We start from the raw sequence: 18,046 nt of genomic DNA, 5'->3' as shown, positions 1-18,046 counted from the left end.
CTATATTCAGCATATCCTTTGATATAGTTAGCAGTAATTTTCTACTTGGTGAAGAGGATTTTGTTCCTTTAATTACACTTTGATTTAATTTATTTATTTTCTTTTTAGGTTAGTGATATTACTCAGAAAGAATCCTATAACTATAAAATGAACTCAGGCAATTTAGCATTTTCTTGATTTGTATCTTTTGATGACCTGGTTATTTGGGGAAGTATTACTCTTCTTTTTCTAGATTTTTATTTGTCAATTACATTGTGATTTTCATGTAACTTTTATAAGGATTTTATTACCGCTGTTTACATAACTCACTTATTTTTCAAATTGTCACTATGGCAACCATAAATGTTGGAGTAATACATCTACCTCCAATAGAATGTAAACCTCAGATTGGACCACTAGGTTGGTAATATCATAATATTTCCACGTTATTAAAGCCCTTAATATCTTAGCCCTCAATCACATTTTGGGAATTTATTTTAATGTATTCAACATGACCAATATTGATTTGCCATTGAGGGTTTCCCAGTTTACAGAATCATTTAAAAAAATATATTTTTATTGATTTCAGAGAAGAAGGGAGAGGAAGAGAGAGATAGAAACATCAATGATGAGAGAGAATCATCGCCCGCTGCCTACCCCCCCCCCCACCCCTCCCTGCCCCTGGGGATCGAGCCTGCAACTGGAGCATATACCCTTGACCGGAATCAAACCTGGGACCCTTCAGTCCAATGGCCAATGCTCTATCCACAAAGCCAAACCGGCAAGGGCCTAGTTTACAGAATCTTCTGATTTGATCTCCAGATAGCTTTTGGAGATTATTTACCTGACCAGATTTAGTGCTCTGCACTTGTAGGACTTTTTCAGGCAGGGTGTAGAGGGCCTCTGGAGTCCAACCCAAGGTCTCTAATCACCTGTTGGCAGGATTAGCACATTGACTAGTTTTCTTCCTCTTTCCCTGTCTTTATACTAGCAGGATTAAAGGTGTGTTTCAGTGTCCTTGGGGTCCTAAGATGTTTTGCTTGCTTTTATTTTGTGTGTGTGTGTGTGTGTGTGTGTGTGTGTACATATGTTTGTTTTTAATGCAGATTTTATATTTTCCCCCTAATTTTTATTTTTACAGTGAATGCATTCAAGTAGCATTTAAAAATTTTGCTGGAAAGTGGAAGCATGAGACTGAAGATATCACTTTTAAAAGAACCAAAGCATATCCTTTTAACACTTGCAGACCTTATTGTGATCATCTTACTAGAGTATTGTTAAGTTTTGTTCTATTTTGTATTCTACTTGGATAATAGGTGTTTTGTGTTTTTTTTTCATTCCTTTAATGGCAATTTAACTAAATTGTTTTTGAAATATTTGAGGTCATGTGTTGCAGGTAATTCTCCAAAGCAAACTATTTGCTCTAAATCTTACTTTCAAATTCTTATTGACATTTTTCTTACTTTACTTAAGTACTGTACTTAAGTACATAAAAAATAATTTTTGTTTAGTCTAGTAGGATCTTAAAGAGAAGCTTTTTTTAAACAAATAATTTCTTTGCTAGTGTGATGTAAGTTTTTAAATGAATTTCGCTTTATTTCTTTATACTCTCTTCATGATAAAGTGGAGAACAAGCTGAAGAAATTTGAGCAGTTAGAGCTTTATTATTTCACTAGACACCTGGTGCACGAATTCCTACACGGGTGGGGTTCCTCGGCCTGGCCGGCAGTAGGGGCTAATCAGTCTGTTTCACCCAGTCCCAATCTCGGCCACTCGGGGCCAGCCTGCTGGGGAGAGGGATCGCTGGAAGTTGGCCAGCCATGAGAGGTTGGCTGTGGGAGTGCACTGATCACCAGGGGGCAGCTCCTGCATTGAGCATCTGCCCCCTGGTGGTCAGTGAGCATCATAGTGACCAGTCGTAATGGTCGCTTAGGCTTTTATACATATAGATGTAAGAAGATGGAAATTATAAATATTTTCTCCAACACATGACCTTATATTTTGTCAACAAGAATTTCTGATTATGTATCAGGAAGATATGATAGGCCCCTCCACCTTCATTTTTATATATACCAGTGCTTCTAAAAGTATTATCTGCAGACTTTATTACAGGTCTGTAAAGGGATAATTACAGAAATTGAAAGTAAGAGGTAAACAATTTTTGTAGCAATTTGACATTGGGAAACCATCCAAATATAAGATCATTTTTCTAGTAATTTATTTTTATTTTATCTTACAAAATGTTGATCTGCAACAAATTTGAAATCAAGAAAAATATGTTTTCATCGTCAGAGATAGAAAAGCACTGAATTAGACATTTGATTAAATCTTTTGAATTTATATTATCTTGTCTGCTTGTTTTACCTTTTGAGTGAAGGTATAATTCCTTTTATTTGTACTTAAATCATTTTTACTATTTTTTCAAAGTGTGCCCTCAGGTGTTCATGCCATATATAATCATACCATCTGCAAGACTCATGCCATTTACAAGATTTCGACTATGATCATTATCTGTTTTTGCCTTTCTTTTCAAGCTGAATAATAGTCTAATAGCAGACTTTTTAGACTTTCTTAATCTGACATTCTTCTCATTTCTCTCATAATTTTAGTTGATCTATTAGTTTGAAGATATGTCATGCACATCTGATGTTTATTTACAGCAATTTACAAAGGATAAGCTTAATGTGTGTGTATGTGCTTTCTCCCTTTCTAAGTTTTACCTAACATTCTGCCTTTCTAAAGGTCTTTACCTAACATCATTTAGGCTATAGAAATTATATTGGAATAATTTTTTCAGTAATGGTCTAGTGATGATATCCTTTTGTTTAGATTATATTTTGAGTATTCCAGTGCCATTTTATTACCTATTTATCTTAGGACTTTGATAATCTTTCTATAATTTATTTTTGCCTTTTTGGTTATTTGCTTAATCTGTCATATTTTGAAATAGTATGAAAAAATCTTAGAACATCCCATAGTAATTATGGCACATTGTCTCTTTTTCCTTGAAGTTTATTGAATGTTCAGATAAGCCAATAAAAAGCACTGATGAGAAGAGAAGGAAGTAAAAGGATTATACAGTAACAACAAGAGAACAAACAACTCACCTAGAAATGACCTGGTAATATAGAAATCCAGATGTAAACAAGAGAAAACATCCCTGGTAAACAACAAACTGAAATGCCTTCTCTAAATATATGCTTCTCCTAGGCCCTAGAACCTAGGGTAAGCAGCCCATTCTGATGGAGAAGTGAGGGCTACTGAGCACCTCAAATTATAGAAATCCTCTTGATAAATAAGAGATAAAAAACGGGTTAAAGTAAGAATTTTAGGGTTCATGTCTCACCCAGCACTATTCTCTTTATAGGCACATTAAATTGTAATTGAACTATTCCCTGAATTTAATGTCAAAAAGTTTGGTAAGATTTTTGTTTCAGCTGTTAAGCTATATGTTTTTTCCTAAGTAGATTGTTATTATAATGTGTAATTTAAGCAGATATTTTACTGTTAGGTTTCAATCTTCTTTTAACACTTGATTTTTAAAAACTCATCAAAATAATACATGCTTATTCTAACTTAAATGATACAGACATATGTAAATAAAAAAGACATACTTCCCCCCTTATCCCCCAGTAATTGAGTGTATTATATCCTTTCATACCTTTTGAGCTGTTAGATACTTTGTATATCTTTTAGTCTTGTTTATGGAATATTTTATAGCACAATTTAAAATTTTTCATTTTGTCAATTCTTTTTCTCTTTCTCTTTTTTAATATATATATTTTTAAATATATATTTTATTGATTTTTTTACAGAGAGGAAGGGAGAGGGACAGAGAATCAGAAACACTGATGAGAGAGAAACATTGATCAGCAGCCTCCTGCACACCCCCTACTGGCGATGTGCTGGAAACGAAGGTACATGCCCTTGACGGGAATTGAACCTGGGACCTTTCAGTCCACAGGCCAACCGACTCTCTATCCACTGAGCCAAACCAGTTAGGGCCTTTTTCTCTCCCTTGGCATTTGGATTTTTTATCTTGCTTTTCATTTTTACAACTGTTTTGGTTAGATGTTTATTTTTCTTTAAATAGAAAATATATGAAAGTCATAAAATGAAAACACATTTAGAAGTTTGAAATGTTTGATCCTATTTTATACTTATCTTATAATCTGCATCTGAAAATTAATTAAAATGTAAGACTTTTGTGTGTTGTCTCCTTAACATGGTGACACATCAAGAATTAGTAAGCTGTGTGGGCTGGACTAATGCAGAAGAACTGTATTCATGCAGTGATGATCACCAAATAGTGAGGTGGAACTTGTTAACCAGTGAAACAAGTCAAATAGTAAAGCTTCCTGATGATATTTATCCAATAGATCTTCACTGGTTTCCAAAAAGTTTAGGCACCAGGAAACAAACTCAAGCAGAAAGCTTTGTCCTCACAAGTTCTGATGGTAAGTTGTTAATGTTATATGCTCATCTTGGTATTTAGAAGACATAATAGGGTAATATGACTTATGCTTTGAGTTGTTTTACAAAACTGATGTTCTTGGATCCACATGCCTTCATCCACACATTTTATCCATTTTCTATGTAGTCATTTGGTTTATGTTTAAACTATAAAACTGTAGTGATGGAAGAAAGTGAATTCAACTGGTGTGTAGTGGGATTGAATCGCAAAGTTTAACTTTACTTTTTCTGTGCTCTCTTACTAATTGTTAAGCTATTACCAATTTTGGTTTCCAATTTCTTCAAATTTAACTTTATGACATAACCATACTAAAAATATGGGCACATTTAGTAAGCTGTCTTTATTTTCTAGTACATGTTAATTTTTACTTATAGAGTTGGAGATGTATTAAATTTGACAATAGCTTTGTTATTGGTGAGTAAAAAGCGTGATTTTCTACTTTTTTAAGGGAATGTTTTAATTAGAAATAATTTGAGTTGCCACGTGCAAGTCCCAGCTTAGAAGGCAAGTCCCTCCCAGCACAGTTATAGCCAACAGCTATAGTTGTAAGCTTGAACCTATGGTCTGAACATGTGGCCCCACATATCTGAGTAATATGGGCTTGATAGAGTTCAGGTGCATGTAACTGAGTAGCATCGAAACCCACGAGAATGTTGTAAACATCTTGACCACACCCTTACTTTGCCTTGTGGAATCTGGCTATAAAATAAAAACATGGCTTGTAGTCCGTGGCACTGTCTCTCCATCCAGGAGCAGCATCCCACCCAGACCCAGATTTTATTCTCTTGTCTGTCTTTTCTCCATCCTTCACTGCCCCCTCTCAGGGTCACTGAACCAGGCTGAGCTGGCCTGGCACCTAAGGCGCCCTGGGGCTGAGTATGCCATGGCCATGCCGGCTCACCACACGGGACCCCTCGGGCGATGTCCAACTGATGGCTTAGGCACACTTCCCGGGGGATTGGGCCTAGGTTGGCAGTCAGACATCCCTCTGGCAGCCCTGGGGACCTCAGGGGATGTCCACTTGCCAGCTTAGGCCTGCTCCCCAGGGGATCGGGCCTAAGCTGGCCGTCAGACATCCCTCTGACAGCCTGGGAGCTCTCAGGGGATACGGCTTATGGCCCGCTCTTCAGAGGGGCGGGCCTAAGCCATTAGTTGGACATCCTTATTGCTGCCATGGAGGCAGGAGAGGCTCCCGCCACCACCACTGCGCTGGCCAGCCATGAGCCAGTTTCTGGTTGAGTGGTGCTCCCCCTGTGGAAGCGCACTGACCACCAGGAGGCAGCTCCTATGTTGAATATCTGCCCCCTGGGGGTAAGTGCGTGTCCATAATGACCGGTTGTTCCTGGTCATTCTGCTGTTAGGGTCAATTTGCATATTACCCTTTTATTATATAGGATGGTTGCCAAATGGTAATTTTTTAAAACTTCATAATTCCTTCTATATTGATCAGTTGGTATTCTACTGTAAGGAAGAGCCTCCCATATCCTGCCATTTATTTATTTGTTTGCTATGTCAGTTAGATTCATAGATTTTTGTTTTATTTCTTGAGTAGCCTGTTACCATTATTTTTATTGATTAATTGACTGATTGATTGATTTTAGAGGTGGGAGGGAGAAAAAGGGAGAGAGAAACATCAATGTAAGAGAAATACATCAATTAGTTGCCTCCCATATGCACCTAACCAGGAATTGAACCAGCAACCTTCCCATGCACAGACGATGCTCCAGCCCAATGAGCCACACCAGACAGGGCCTGTTACCATTATTTTTAAATTTGATGTTAAAATTGTCTCATATTTGGCCAGCGGGAGCCCAATTAAACCAGTTCAAATAATCTTTGTTTTTCTTTTTTTTTGTGGGGTGGGGGGGAGATATGTGTCTTCATCAGTTTTCTGGTACTACTTTGCTGTCGCAAGATATTCTAGGCTCATCTTGTACTTTCCCAGTTTCAGCCCTCAAACCATCTGTTTCTCCTGTTCTTTATTTGGTGCTTAATGGTATTTCAAAACTAAGATAAGAGTGCTATATATGCTTGTTTCAAAGTGGTGTGTGTACTTCAAGGCTCTTTCAGAGGACTGAGCTAAAATTTAGGAATATAAATGTATATTAAAAAACACACATATCTACAGCTATTTCTTTCTCCCTTACTCTCTTTTTCCCTCTTTCCCTCCCTCCCTTCCTTTCATTTTTTTCTTTCCATACAAAAAACCATGAGTTAATTCTGATACCACCAGCTCCAATTCAACACCATGGGGTTAATTCTAACATCTTTTTCTCCATACTTGAAAATAGTGAGAAAGACTGACTTTCATTATTCTTAATATATTTACTCATTTACTCAATTCTATAATACACAGTAGGTTGTTTCAGAGTTACTAACCCATACTACTGCAAAAAAATTTAATTAGAATTCAAGTGTTTACTGTTGTTATCTTTACACTGAGGCTATAGAGTCCAAGTCCTTTATTCAAAAATTACTTGCATTTACCCCCTGCTTAAGTGTTGTTATGTTACTCATTTATAGATAAGTATATTTATTTCCCTTTGTTTTCCATGTAAGCCCCTCCCCCATTCTTGTTGATTTGATTATCTTTAAATATGTTAAACGTTAACATGGATGGTTCCATGAAGTGAAAACTGTATTGAAAAAATATACTTACTCAGAGCATTGTTACTACCCTGACCCACCCAATCCCATACACCTTGTTTCTATTTACTCCTTCTAGGTAACCAATCTCTTTGGTTCTGGTTTATCCTTCCTGTGTTTTTCTTGGCAAAAATAAACAGATGCATGTATATTTCCTCATTTCACCTTTTTTATTTTTATACAACAGGTGGCATATCACATATTTTCTTTGCATTTTCCTTTTTAAACTCAACAGTATATGAGGATTGACTTATCTGGTGACTATGAATACTAAATCTAATTAGTCTTTTTTTTTTTTTTAAATATATTTTATTGATTTTTTACAGAGAGAAAGGGAGAGAGATAGAGAGTTAGAAACATCGATGAGAGAGAAACATCGACCAGCTGCCTCTTGCACATCTCCCACTGGGGATGTGCCCGCAACCCAGGTACATGCCCTTGACCGGAATCGAACCTGGGACCCTTCAGTCCGCAGGCCGACGCTCTATCCACTGAGCCAAACCGGTTTCGGCAATCTTAATTAGTCTTGATGGTTTCTGTTGTCTGAGTGTTTTTCTGAATTATTAAGCTTACTTAATTATACTTAACTAAAAATAATTGCTTGGGTCTTTATTTCACATTGGCTTTAGATAAAACACTTTCTGATAGGGAAAAGAAGTTTAAAGTAAAACAAATGTAATTTAAAAGAGAAATTTACACGATTAAATAAGGAAAACTACATTATGACTAAAAAAAATAGAATATATCGTTTTATTTTGGGGTTTGCTGTATATAAAAAAAAAACCCAAATAAGATAACATGCCACACACTAAATGTTGGAAGGAGAGAAAAACCAAAGCAGCGTAGTTGAGTGTTTTCTCCTAAGTGAAGGATGAGGACTATCTGGGATCTTGAGAAAGAGAGGGAAAGTGACGGTAGATCAAAGAAAAGAAGTGGAAGGGTAGACAGAAAGCAGCATCCAGAAATGAAAAAGAAATGTTCAAAAAAAGAAGAAAGTGGATGCCATCAGGAGGTGGTCAAGGAGTTTCCTGCCAGATAAAGATCTGAGGTCATTTTATATATCGGTGCTGTATTCTTTGTTAGCCCAGTTCTTTAAAAAATTTAGCCTATTATTCTGGTTAAAAGAAAACACCATATAGCATGAGATCTACCCTCTTAACAAATTGTTAATTGTACTGTGCAGTATAGTTAATTGTAAGCACAATGTTGTAGAGCAGATCTCTAGGGCTTTTTCATTTTGTGTGATGTTAGTCATACTTAAACATTTTTTTCTTCTTCAAGATTTAATTCATTGTTCAAGAGATTTTCTTTTCTAGTTGCCACCATCTTTCTCCTCTTAATTTTTCTCCCTCAACCCTGGCAGAAAAAAGATTACAGTTTTTGAGTTTGTTCATCACTGTTCCAGGGTTTCCTTTGTCAAACCCCCTCTCTGTTCTGTGGTGGTGGTAGTGGTAAAACGTTCAAAACACATCCCTGGGTTTGAGGGGCAGCTCCTGCACGTAAAGCAGACTTTTGCCAAGTTTTTTGTCTTACCAATAATTCTCTCTTCAATATTTTAATCTCTTTTTGAACATTTTGTGTAGTAGTATCCCACTTTTTAGAGGAGATATTTCTTTAACAATGTGTTAAAAGATTTACATTTGAAAAATAATTGAATTATTTAAAATGTATTGGGGAGCTGCTATGTGAGGGAATTCTGGTATAAAACATTTTGTAAAGGCAATAAACACTCCTTAAATTATATTTAGTAAAAGTTGATATTTTCATACTTTCTATTCAATATCTTCAAATAATCACTATATTATCTTATTAGTTAATATGTACATTTAAAAATCCCACTTTAAAAAGAATTTGTGTGTTCATTTCTTTTTATCAGAAGTTAGCAGTTACTGATCTCTTTGTGGCTTTTGCAGACATCTGCCAAAACATTTCTGCTATTAAGCAGTCTGCAAAAGTGCTCATGTGCCCTTTTTTTCTAGCACCCTATTCCAAGCCTTCTCATGTTTCCGTGGGCATTTCTTAAGGCATTTCTAACTTTAAAAAATGTGTTCCTTATAACTAATCTACTACTTCTGTTCTTTTTCTTTTCTATAATATTTTCCTCTTTTTAGCTTATCTTTAATAACAAGTGATTAATTTTATACCCAGGATTTAAGTATTCATTTTTATCCAAAGTTTTCATTGTTTGTTTACTAAAACAATAAATGAGTCATATTGATTATATTCTCTTCCCAACCTCACCCCTAGTAAATAATTGGAAATAAATTAATTGATCTCTAGTTTGCTCTTGCACTTTTACAAAGTTATAGAACACCTGGAGAGAAAAAAGAACTGAAAATGTTAAATGAATAATTATCAGTTTTTAAATTTGATTTTATATCTATGTATAAATATTTTAATTTATGTATGTAATTTTATATTTATGCTTTACTCTGGGTGTGTTAGTCAAGCAATTTGTAATAATCAGCCAATGTACAAAGGCCAATGATTTAATAATTGCTAAATCTATGCCAAGAGCTGACCTTAGTTGTCCCAGTTGACCTTAGTTGTTATGGCTTCTGTGAGGTCATAGGAAGCAAGAATAATTTTATCACTTGTTAGAAAATCAGTATTTGTTATTTTATGACAAGAAATGTCATTGACCAAGATACATACAATTTATAAAATGTGGACTAGGTTGAAAGATAATTTCTGGACTTTTCATTTCTAGTTCAAGTTATTTGGTTAGTCTCTTTGGTGTTGCATTTATTCATTGTATCCAATAATTGTTTAGTATGTGGGTGTTTTGTGCTAGGCAGTATGCTAACATTTTGTGAAACAGGCCTGGATAAAGAAAATAATGGCCACAGGATTAGCTTTCCACTTATTAGATGTCATCTTCGTAGTTCCCTCTCTTGAGATTTCCCCTCCTTGTATTTTCTCTGTAATTTTAAGTTAGTCTGATAAAGAGAATAATAGCACAGTTGGATTCAAAGTAATTGTTACATTGAAAAATGACCCAGAGGTAATTATAAAATTAAAAGGAAGATATGGGGAAAAGTAGATAGTGCTACTGGTGCTAGTGGGTGGGTGGATAAAGGAAAACGGTAGATTATTGTTGAAGTGCTAGAACGTCATGAATGAGAAAGATAAGAATGTCAAATGGTCCATTTTATTTATTTATTTATTTATTTATTTTATTTACTTACATACTTATTTTTATGTATTGGTATGGTTATAGAATTGGTTAAATTTAACAAATGCTGATTATGTAAAAGCATATTGCAAATACAAATATGATTAAGACATGGCCCCCTGCCTTGAAACGAATCACAGCCCAGTGAAAAATGCTGCAACAGAGCGACAAGTAATGTACATTGTGTGTAAAAAAGTGGGAAAGACTTTGTTAGTGGGAATGAGTAGGTGGTCAGTGAAAGAACCACAGGGCGGTAAGTGTTAAATGTTTTAAAGCCATTTGTTTTAGAGTTCTCCAGAGAAATGTTGTAAAGCCATCTTAAGCATCTGACTTAAATATATTTTTAATAAATTGTTAGTATTAGGCCAGATCTTGAAAGCCTTAAGTTAAAAGTGAATTGAAACAAAATAAATCCTCTGAGGCAAATTTGGTTAGGCAGCCACATTATTCTTTTACTGCAAAATAAATAAATAAATAAATAAATAAATAAATAAATAAATAAATAAATAATACACACACACACACACACACATATATATATATATACACACACACAAATATTTATATTGATTTGAAGAAAGCTAATTTCACTATACTTAATTAATGTATTGCAATCTGTGTATCACTAGATTTCATTATCATTCAAACCTCACTGATCTATTCTTGGATTCCTGTAGTTCTTACTCTTGGCACAGTTAATTTGTCCCCTTGACATTGCTTATATACTTTGTCAATGTACTGTAAAGTTGTAGTTTTTTAGCTTTTTTCCTATATATAGGATGGGGCAAAAGTAGGTTTACAGTTGTGAGAATGTGAAACAGAGTTTATTCTTGTATTATTATTTATTAACTAGAGGCCCGGTGCATGAAATTCATGCAGGGAGGGGGTAGGGTCCCTCAGCCCAGCCTGCACCCTATCCAATTCGGGACCCCTCGGGGGATGTCCGACTGCTTCTCAGAATCCAGGACTGCTGGCTCCTAACCGCTCACCTGCCTGCCTGCCTGATCGCCCCAAACCTCTCTGCCTGCCTGCCTGATCACCCCTAACCACCTCTGCCTGCCTGCCTGATCACCCTAACTGCTCCCCTATTGGCCTGGTCACCCCTAACTGCTCCCCTGCTGGCCTGATTGCCCCTAACTGCTTCTGCCTTGCCTCACACCCGGAATCCAGGATTCCCTCCTCCAGCTGGTTGCAGGTACAGGGAACCTGGCTTCCCTCCCTCTGGCCAGCTGCAGGCACCCAGGACCTGGGCTGGCTTTGCCTGGTCCGCCTACAGCTACAGGGGACCGTGGGCGGGTGGCTTTGCCTGGTCCGCAGCCGCAGGCGCCAGGACCACAGGTGGGCAGCTTGTCACTCTCCTGGGCCACAGCTGCAGGTGCTGGCTCCCGGGACCATGGTGCTGGCAGCTTGTCCCACTCCTGGCCCACAGGTGCAGCCGCAGACGCTGGTGCCTGGGACTGCGGGGCATGCAGCTTGTCCCTTTCCCGGCTGCAGCCCCAGCCGCTGGTGCCCAGAACCACGGGGACCATCAGGCGTGCGGATTGTCCCTCTCCTGGGCTACAGGCGCAGGCGCAGCCCCTGGTGCCTGGGACTGCGGGGCGGGTGGCTTGTCTCTCTCCCAGGCCCCAGCCTGGCTGGTCCACATTCCTCTCTCGTGAGCTCATTTGTGCCTGGCTGGTCCTCACTCCTCTCTCGTGAGCTCATTTGTGCCTGGCTGGTCCCCATTCCTCTCTCCCCAGTGTTGAGTGCCTGAGCTGTCTTGGCGTGACGGCATGAGGTTGTGACAACCATTTGCATATTAGCTCTTTATTATATAGAACTAGAGGCCCGATGCATGAATTTGTGCATGGGTGGTGTCCCTTGGCTTGGCCATCAATAGGGCCAATCAGGGTCATTCTGCTCAGTCCAGATTGGGGCCTATGGGGTCTGGCCAGCCTGGGAGGGATCCAGGGCGTGTCCAACCTGTCTTGCCCAGTCCCAATCAGCGATCGGCCAGACCCCAGCAGCAAGCTAAACCTACCAGTTGGAGCATCTGACCCCTGGTGGTTAGTGTGGGTCATAGCAACTGGTCAAGCAGTCGACTGAATGGTTGACCGATAGGTCAGACACTTAGCATATTAGGCTTTTATATTATTTATTAATTATTGTATTATTTTCCATATGAACAACTGTAAACCTACTTTGTCCTACCCTGTATGTGTGAACTTTTTGAGGTCCGCAACCAAGTAGACTGCTTTTTGTTTGGTCTACCTGGTACCTGGCACAGTGTAAAATCATATAAGGCAAGTATTTTAAAATTTGGGATTAGCAATTGTTAAATTAATTCAATAAGGAGGCAATTAGACTGAGGTGACTGATATCATTGGCCCATGTACACAAACCAAAATCTAAGCCTGTAAATACCTCAAGTGTACATAATTGAAACCTAAGAACCACCAATCACAAACAGCCAACTAGGCTTTAAACTATTCTATATAATAAAGAGTTAATATGCTAATTAGACCAAACAGCTGAATGACCTTCCACACGACATTCCAGACAACCTTCCGGACGAAGCCAAGGCTGCGAGGGCCAGCTGAGGCAGCCGGGGCTGCAAGGGCCAAGCCCCTTGTACAAATTTCGTGCATTGGGCCTCTAGTAGTTAGTAATTTCCTTACTTTGCCTCTGCCTTTTCTCTATAAAAGCCTCTCTCTGAGCTGCTGTCAGTGGAGTGCTAACCACTTCTGGTTTGGCGCTGTCTGATTGGAATAGATTTTTGCTCAAGTAAACTCTTAACGTTTTAAAATATGCCTCAGTTTATCTTTTAAAGCCATTTCACTGTCTTGGTTCCTCTCCTCTACATCTTTTCTATAACCTGTGGGGGAAAAAAAGCAAGACTGCAAAACTGCTTAAATAGAAGGCTTTCTCTCTTTCTTTTTTTTAAAAAAAATATATTTTATTGATTTTCTACAGAGAGGAAGGGAGAGGGATAGAGAGTCAGAAACATCGATGAGAGAGAAACATCGATCAACTGCCTCCTGCACACCCTCTACTGGGGATGTTCCCGCAACCAAGGTACATGCCCCTGACCAGAATCGAACCTGGGATCCTTGAGTCTGCAGGCCGAACGCTCTATCCACTGAGCCAAACCGGTCAGGGCAATAGAAGGCTTTCTTGACATTTCTTTTGGTCCCCTTTGGCCATATCACAGTAGAGTTTTATCATCCCTCTGAATTACTTTAGCATCATATTTGTAATTTTGTTTGTTGCTGTCTTCCAATAGATTTGTGTTTCTCGAGAGTAAGAATAATTATATTATTTGCCCTTTTGTCTTCAGTGCCTAGCACTGTGCTCACAGTCTAGTAGTAGATAGTCAACAGATGTTTGTTGATTAAATAAATTATTTTAATGAAATAGATTTTTCAAGTGTAATTTCTTTTAGGGAAATTTCATCTGATTTCTAAGTTAGGAAGAGTGGAAAAAAGTGTAGAAGCTCACTGTGGAGCAGTACTGGCAGGAAGATGGAATTATGAAGGAACAGCATTAGTTACAGGTAAGTTGTCTGCAAAAATGGCATTTTAAGTGAATTTTTTAAAGAAAAATTTCCAAAGGAACAATATTTTCTTAGTAATAGCCTTTTATTATCTAATAGTAAATAATTAGCACAGTATTAACCTAGATTGCTATATAATGTTATAATTCAGGATGTCATATTAATTACTAGTTTTCTATTATGACGGAGAATATTCTGTCAAAAATGCTGTTGGAATGTTCAAGTAGAGAGTAAATAAAAGTTGTAATTCTTTAAAATTTTTAAATTCAAAGTATTCTCATTTAACTGACCTTTACCCTCTTCCATCTCTCTCCCATCTCCTATCCTATTGCAAGGATTCTTCTCTTCACCTATTAGTTATCTATTATTTCATAACAAATTACTCCAAAGTTAGTGACTTAAGATGATAACCACGTATTATCCAGGAATAGTTTAACTGGGCGATTCTGTCCTGGACTCAAGAATTTGGATGGGGCTGCAATCATATGAAAGCTTGATTGGGGCTGAAGGATCGGCTTCTAAGATGGTTTACTCACTTGGCTGTTGGCAAGAGGTCTTAGTTCCTCTCTGACTGATGGCAGAGGCCTTAGTTCCTCACCACCTGGGCCTCTCCTTAGGGCTGCTTGGTGTTCTATCAACATAACAGCTGACTTCTCCCCAAGTGAGTGATCCATGAGAGAACAAGATAGAAGTTACAATATGTAAGATGTCCCAAAAAATGTATACACACACTTTGAATAATTATAAAGGCATTGTTATTAAAATACATTTTATTTTCAAAATTGAGCTATCAGTTGTTAAAGTGTGTACTCATTTTTGAGGACACTCTGTATTTTATGACTCTCCTCAGAAGTTATACTCCATCATTTCCACCACATTCGGTTAGGAGCATGTCACTAACTATAGCCCACACTGAAGGAGAGAGAAATTAAGTTCCACCTCTTAAAAGGACGAATAACAAAAAATTTGTGTATATGTTTTAAAATCACCACACATATCCCCTGGGCCTTCTGTAGGACTTCTCTCAGTGAGTTGTCCTTTTTCTTGCTGGTTTTTCAACTTCTCCTTTTCCAGTGGTTTCTTTTTCAGCATATAAGAATGTTAAGGTGTCATCCATCTTGAAAATTGAGAAAAAAGAAGTAAAAATCCTTCTGTTAACCAATAACTCTCTCTAGCTATAACTTCCTCTTTCTTTTTCACTCTTGCAGGCAAACTGTTAAAAAATAGAGCCTACTGCTTCATCCATTCAGTCCCCAACTCACTGGAATTGGGCTGCAACTCTTCTTAATACACTGAAAGCACTTTTCTTAGAATTCTAGAATTGAGATTTCAGTGAAGATGACAGCATTATTTGAATAATATACTAATAATTCTTCTAATATTAAAGGAAAAATAAAAAGTTTTGTCATGGAAGTTTGTCTACTTTGATAAAGTTGTTTCAAAATAACTTCATTTAAATAATACAGTTATGAAGCACTGTCATTTAATTAGAGTAAATTTTGTCCAAATTTTATATGTAAATTTAATGTGTTTATTTATTTTAAAATATATATTTTTGTTGATATCAGAAGAAGGGAGAAGGGAGAGAGAGATAGAAACATCAATGATGAGAGAGACTCAATTGATTGACTGCCTCCCTGCATGCCCCCTCTGGGGATCGAGCCTGCAACCTGAGCAAGTGCCCTGACTAGGAATCGAACCGTGATCTCTTGGTTTATAGTCGATGCTCAACCACTGAGCCACGCTGGCTGGGCTAAATTTATTTCTTATAGCTAAAAATATCAATTATTTTCTCTTTATAGTTGGAGAAGATGGACAAGTAAAAATCTGGTCAAAGACCGGAATGCTAAGATCAACTTTAGCTCAACAAGGTATGTATTATAATTAATAAAAATGTCAACATTTTCCTTTAGCAGCAGTCTAATATCACTTCTAAGACTGATTTTGGTCAGGTTCAAAACCTGAAATCGCTCATTTCTATTTCACTTTTTCCTCTTACTTTCCATGTTGCCTGATGGACCATGGTACCTATATTATTCAAGCCAAGAAATATACAAAATACTCAAGGGCTTTTTCTTTGTTAGTGAATTTAGACCAGCCGTGGGCAAACTATGGCCCGCGGGCCGGATCTGGCCCGTTCGGCTGTTCTATCCGGCCCGCGGAGCCAAAAGAGCGGAGGGTTCTCTTGCTCTCCCCTCCGCTCCTTCACCAGCAGCAGTGTTAACATGGCAACGTCGGGAAACACGGCCGCAGCTCCTTCTTCTGAGTCCAGTTTAAGAACCCTTTGTGGCCCTCGAGTCAAAAAGTTTGCCCACCCCTGATCTAGACAATACAGTTATAGGCTAACTAGAGGCCCAGTGCACGAATTCGTGCTCCAGTGGGGTCCCTCGGCCCAGTCTGCAGGATCGGGCTGAAGCTGGCTCTTGGACATCTTCTGAAGGACCGCAGGAGGGCTCCAGGTTGTGTCTGGCCGGCCTCGTTCAGTCCTGATTGGCCAAACCCCAGCAGCAAGCTAACCTATCGGTCAGAGCAGAGCGTCTGTTTGGTGGTCAGTGCACATCATAGCAACTGGTCAACTGTCTGCCTTCTGGTGGTCAGTGCATATCATAGCGAGTGGTTGAGCAGCCTTAGCATGGCATTAACATATTATGCTTTGAATGGTTGAACAGCCAACTGGTTGACTGGACACTTCGCATATTAGGCTTTTATTATATAGGATGATTCTTTTTAAATAATTCTGAAGCATTATGAACATGTTCTATCTGAATAGGATTTGGTATCTAGTTAAGTAAATAATAGGGAACATTGAATATCTCCTGACTTAAAAAGTCTTAATAATTTCATAATATTAGCACTCTTTCTAAATTATGTTGTACATTTGATTTCCATACTAATGGAGGGGAGCAGACACCCTGATAATCCAAAATTTGGAAAGTGACAGCTACTTAGAGCGGACGCTCAGTTTTCCATGTTAATTGGAAGTACCCATAAAGTGGTCATTCCTGTTGGGATTTAGATTACATAAGGTTGTTTTTTCTGTGTAGCAGATTTATTTTCCTAATTACATTTACCTGAGAGCAATAAAGCAATCTTGATGTTGACCTGAGAATTTATCTGCTGATCTTCAAAAACAGGTTGCCAAAAAGCTGCTTCCAGACTATTCTTCAGATTATATGATAAAGTCAATATTGTGAAGCATCTCCAAAAATTGACTTCCAAAAATTTCCAGATTTCATTTCTAAGTTGCTTATTCTTAGGATAATGTTAAAATAGTTTACATTTCTAAACCAAATGTTAGTAAAGGAACCAGAAGTACTAGTTAGTAATTATTTCCTGAGGTTAAATCTTTGCAACAGTTAATCTCCAAGTAGAGTATTTATCCATGAGTAGAAAATTTAGAGTCTATAGAAGCTTTCATGGATGGATTTCAGTTAGAAAAAATAGTTTATTGTTACGTTAGTAATAAAATGTACCTTTAGAAAATACATTTTATTTTAATCTTCTAGTGGGCCTGAGGATTTCCTTTTGGCTTTATAACTTGTTAGTGCTGATTATTCGCCATTTTCACTCTATGATGTCTGTCTTATGAGCAACTGACAGGAATCTTCTAGAGGTCGCTGCACCCTTGGGGCTGGGGCTGCAGTTCTCTTTAGCTGTTGCTGCCACTGAGACATACCCTTTTTTCCTTTCTTTTCTCTTTTACTAAATTTGTTGTCTACAGAAGACACAGATCTTCAGAGGAATTCTGAAAGCTTATATCACTACCAACTGTATCTGAATTCTTGCTTAAGATCGTTCCTTCTGGCCAAAACCGGTTTGGCTCAGTGGATAGAGCGTCGCCTGCGGACTGAAGGGTCCCAGGTTCGGTTCTGGTCAAGGGCATGTACCTGGGTTGCGGGCACATCCCCAGTGGGAGATGTGCAGGAGGCAGCTGATCGGTATTTCTCTCTCATCGATGTTTCTAGCTCTCTATCTCTCTCCCTTCCTCTCTGTAAAAAATCAATAAAATATATTAAAAAAAAAAAAAAAAAAAGATCGTTCCTTCTGTTTTCTTAAATTCTTCCCAGACGTCTCCTTCCCTTTTACTACCCTTGGATCCACCATTTTGAACTTTCCAAAGTCTAAAGTTGAAACTTAGAATAAGTTGTTCAGTATAAACATTGTTAATCATTGAGGGCAGGTAACAATACTATAGTTTACCTGTGTAATGGGTCTGGAAAACAAATTGCTACTTATTTTG

General features: G+C 37.8%; 1 protein-coding gene across 1 annotated transcript in view; it reads left to right on the top strand.

Moving 5' to 3' along the window:
* The first annotated feature begins 4,220 nt into the window (after nucleotides 1-4,220).
* The window catches only part of IFT80 (intraflagellar transport 80), a 92,950-nt gene continuing 79,124 nt past the window's right edge, over nucleotides 4,221-18,046 (top strand). Inside the window, exons 1-3 of the mRNA XM_081086776.1 lie at nucleotides 4,221-4,436; nucleotides 13,696-13,806; nucleotides 15,609-15,677. Coding sequence (XP_080942902.1) covers nucleotides 15,650-15,677 — 28 coding nt within the window. The 5' untranslated portion in view covers nucleotides 4,221-4,436; nucleotides 13,696-13,806; nucleotides 15,609-15,649. The remainder of the gene's footprint in view (nucleotides 4,437-13,695; nucleotides 13,807-15,608; nucleotides 15,678-18,046) is intronic.

Source organism: Myotis nattereri (assembly GCF_964212035.1).
Source record: "Myotis nattereri genome assembly, chromosome: 3".
Classification (NCBI taxonomy): domain Eukaryota; kingdom Metazoa; phylum Chordata; class Mammalia; order Chiroptera; family Vespertilionidae; genus Myotis; species Myotis nattereri.
This window is presented reverse-complemented; position numbering and strand designations above follow the sequence as displayed.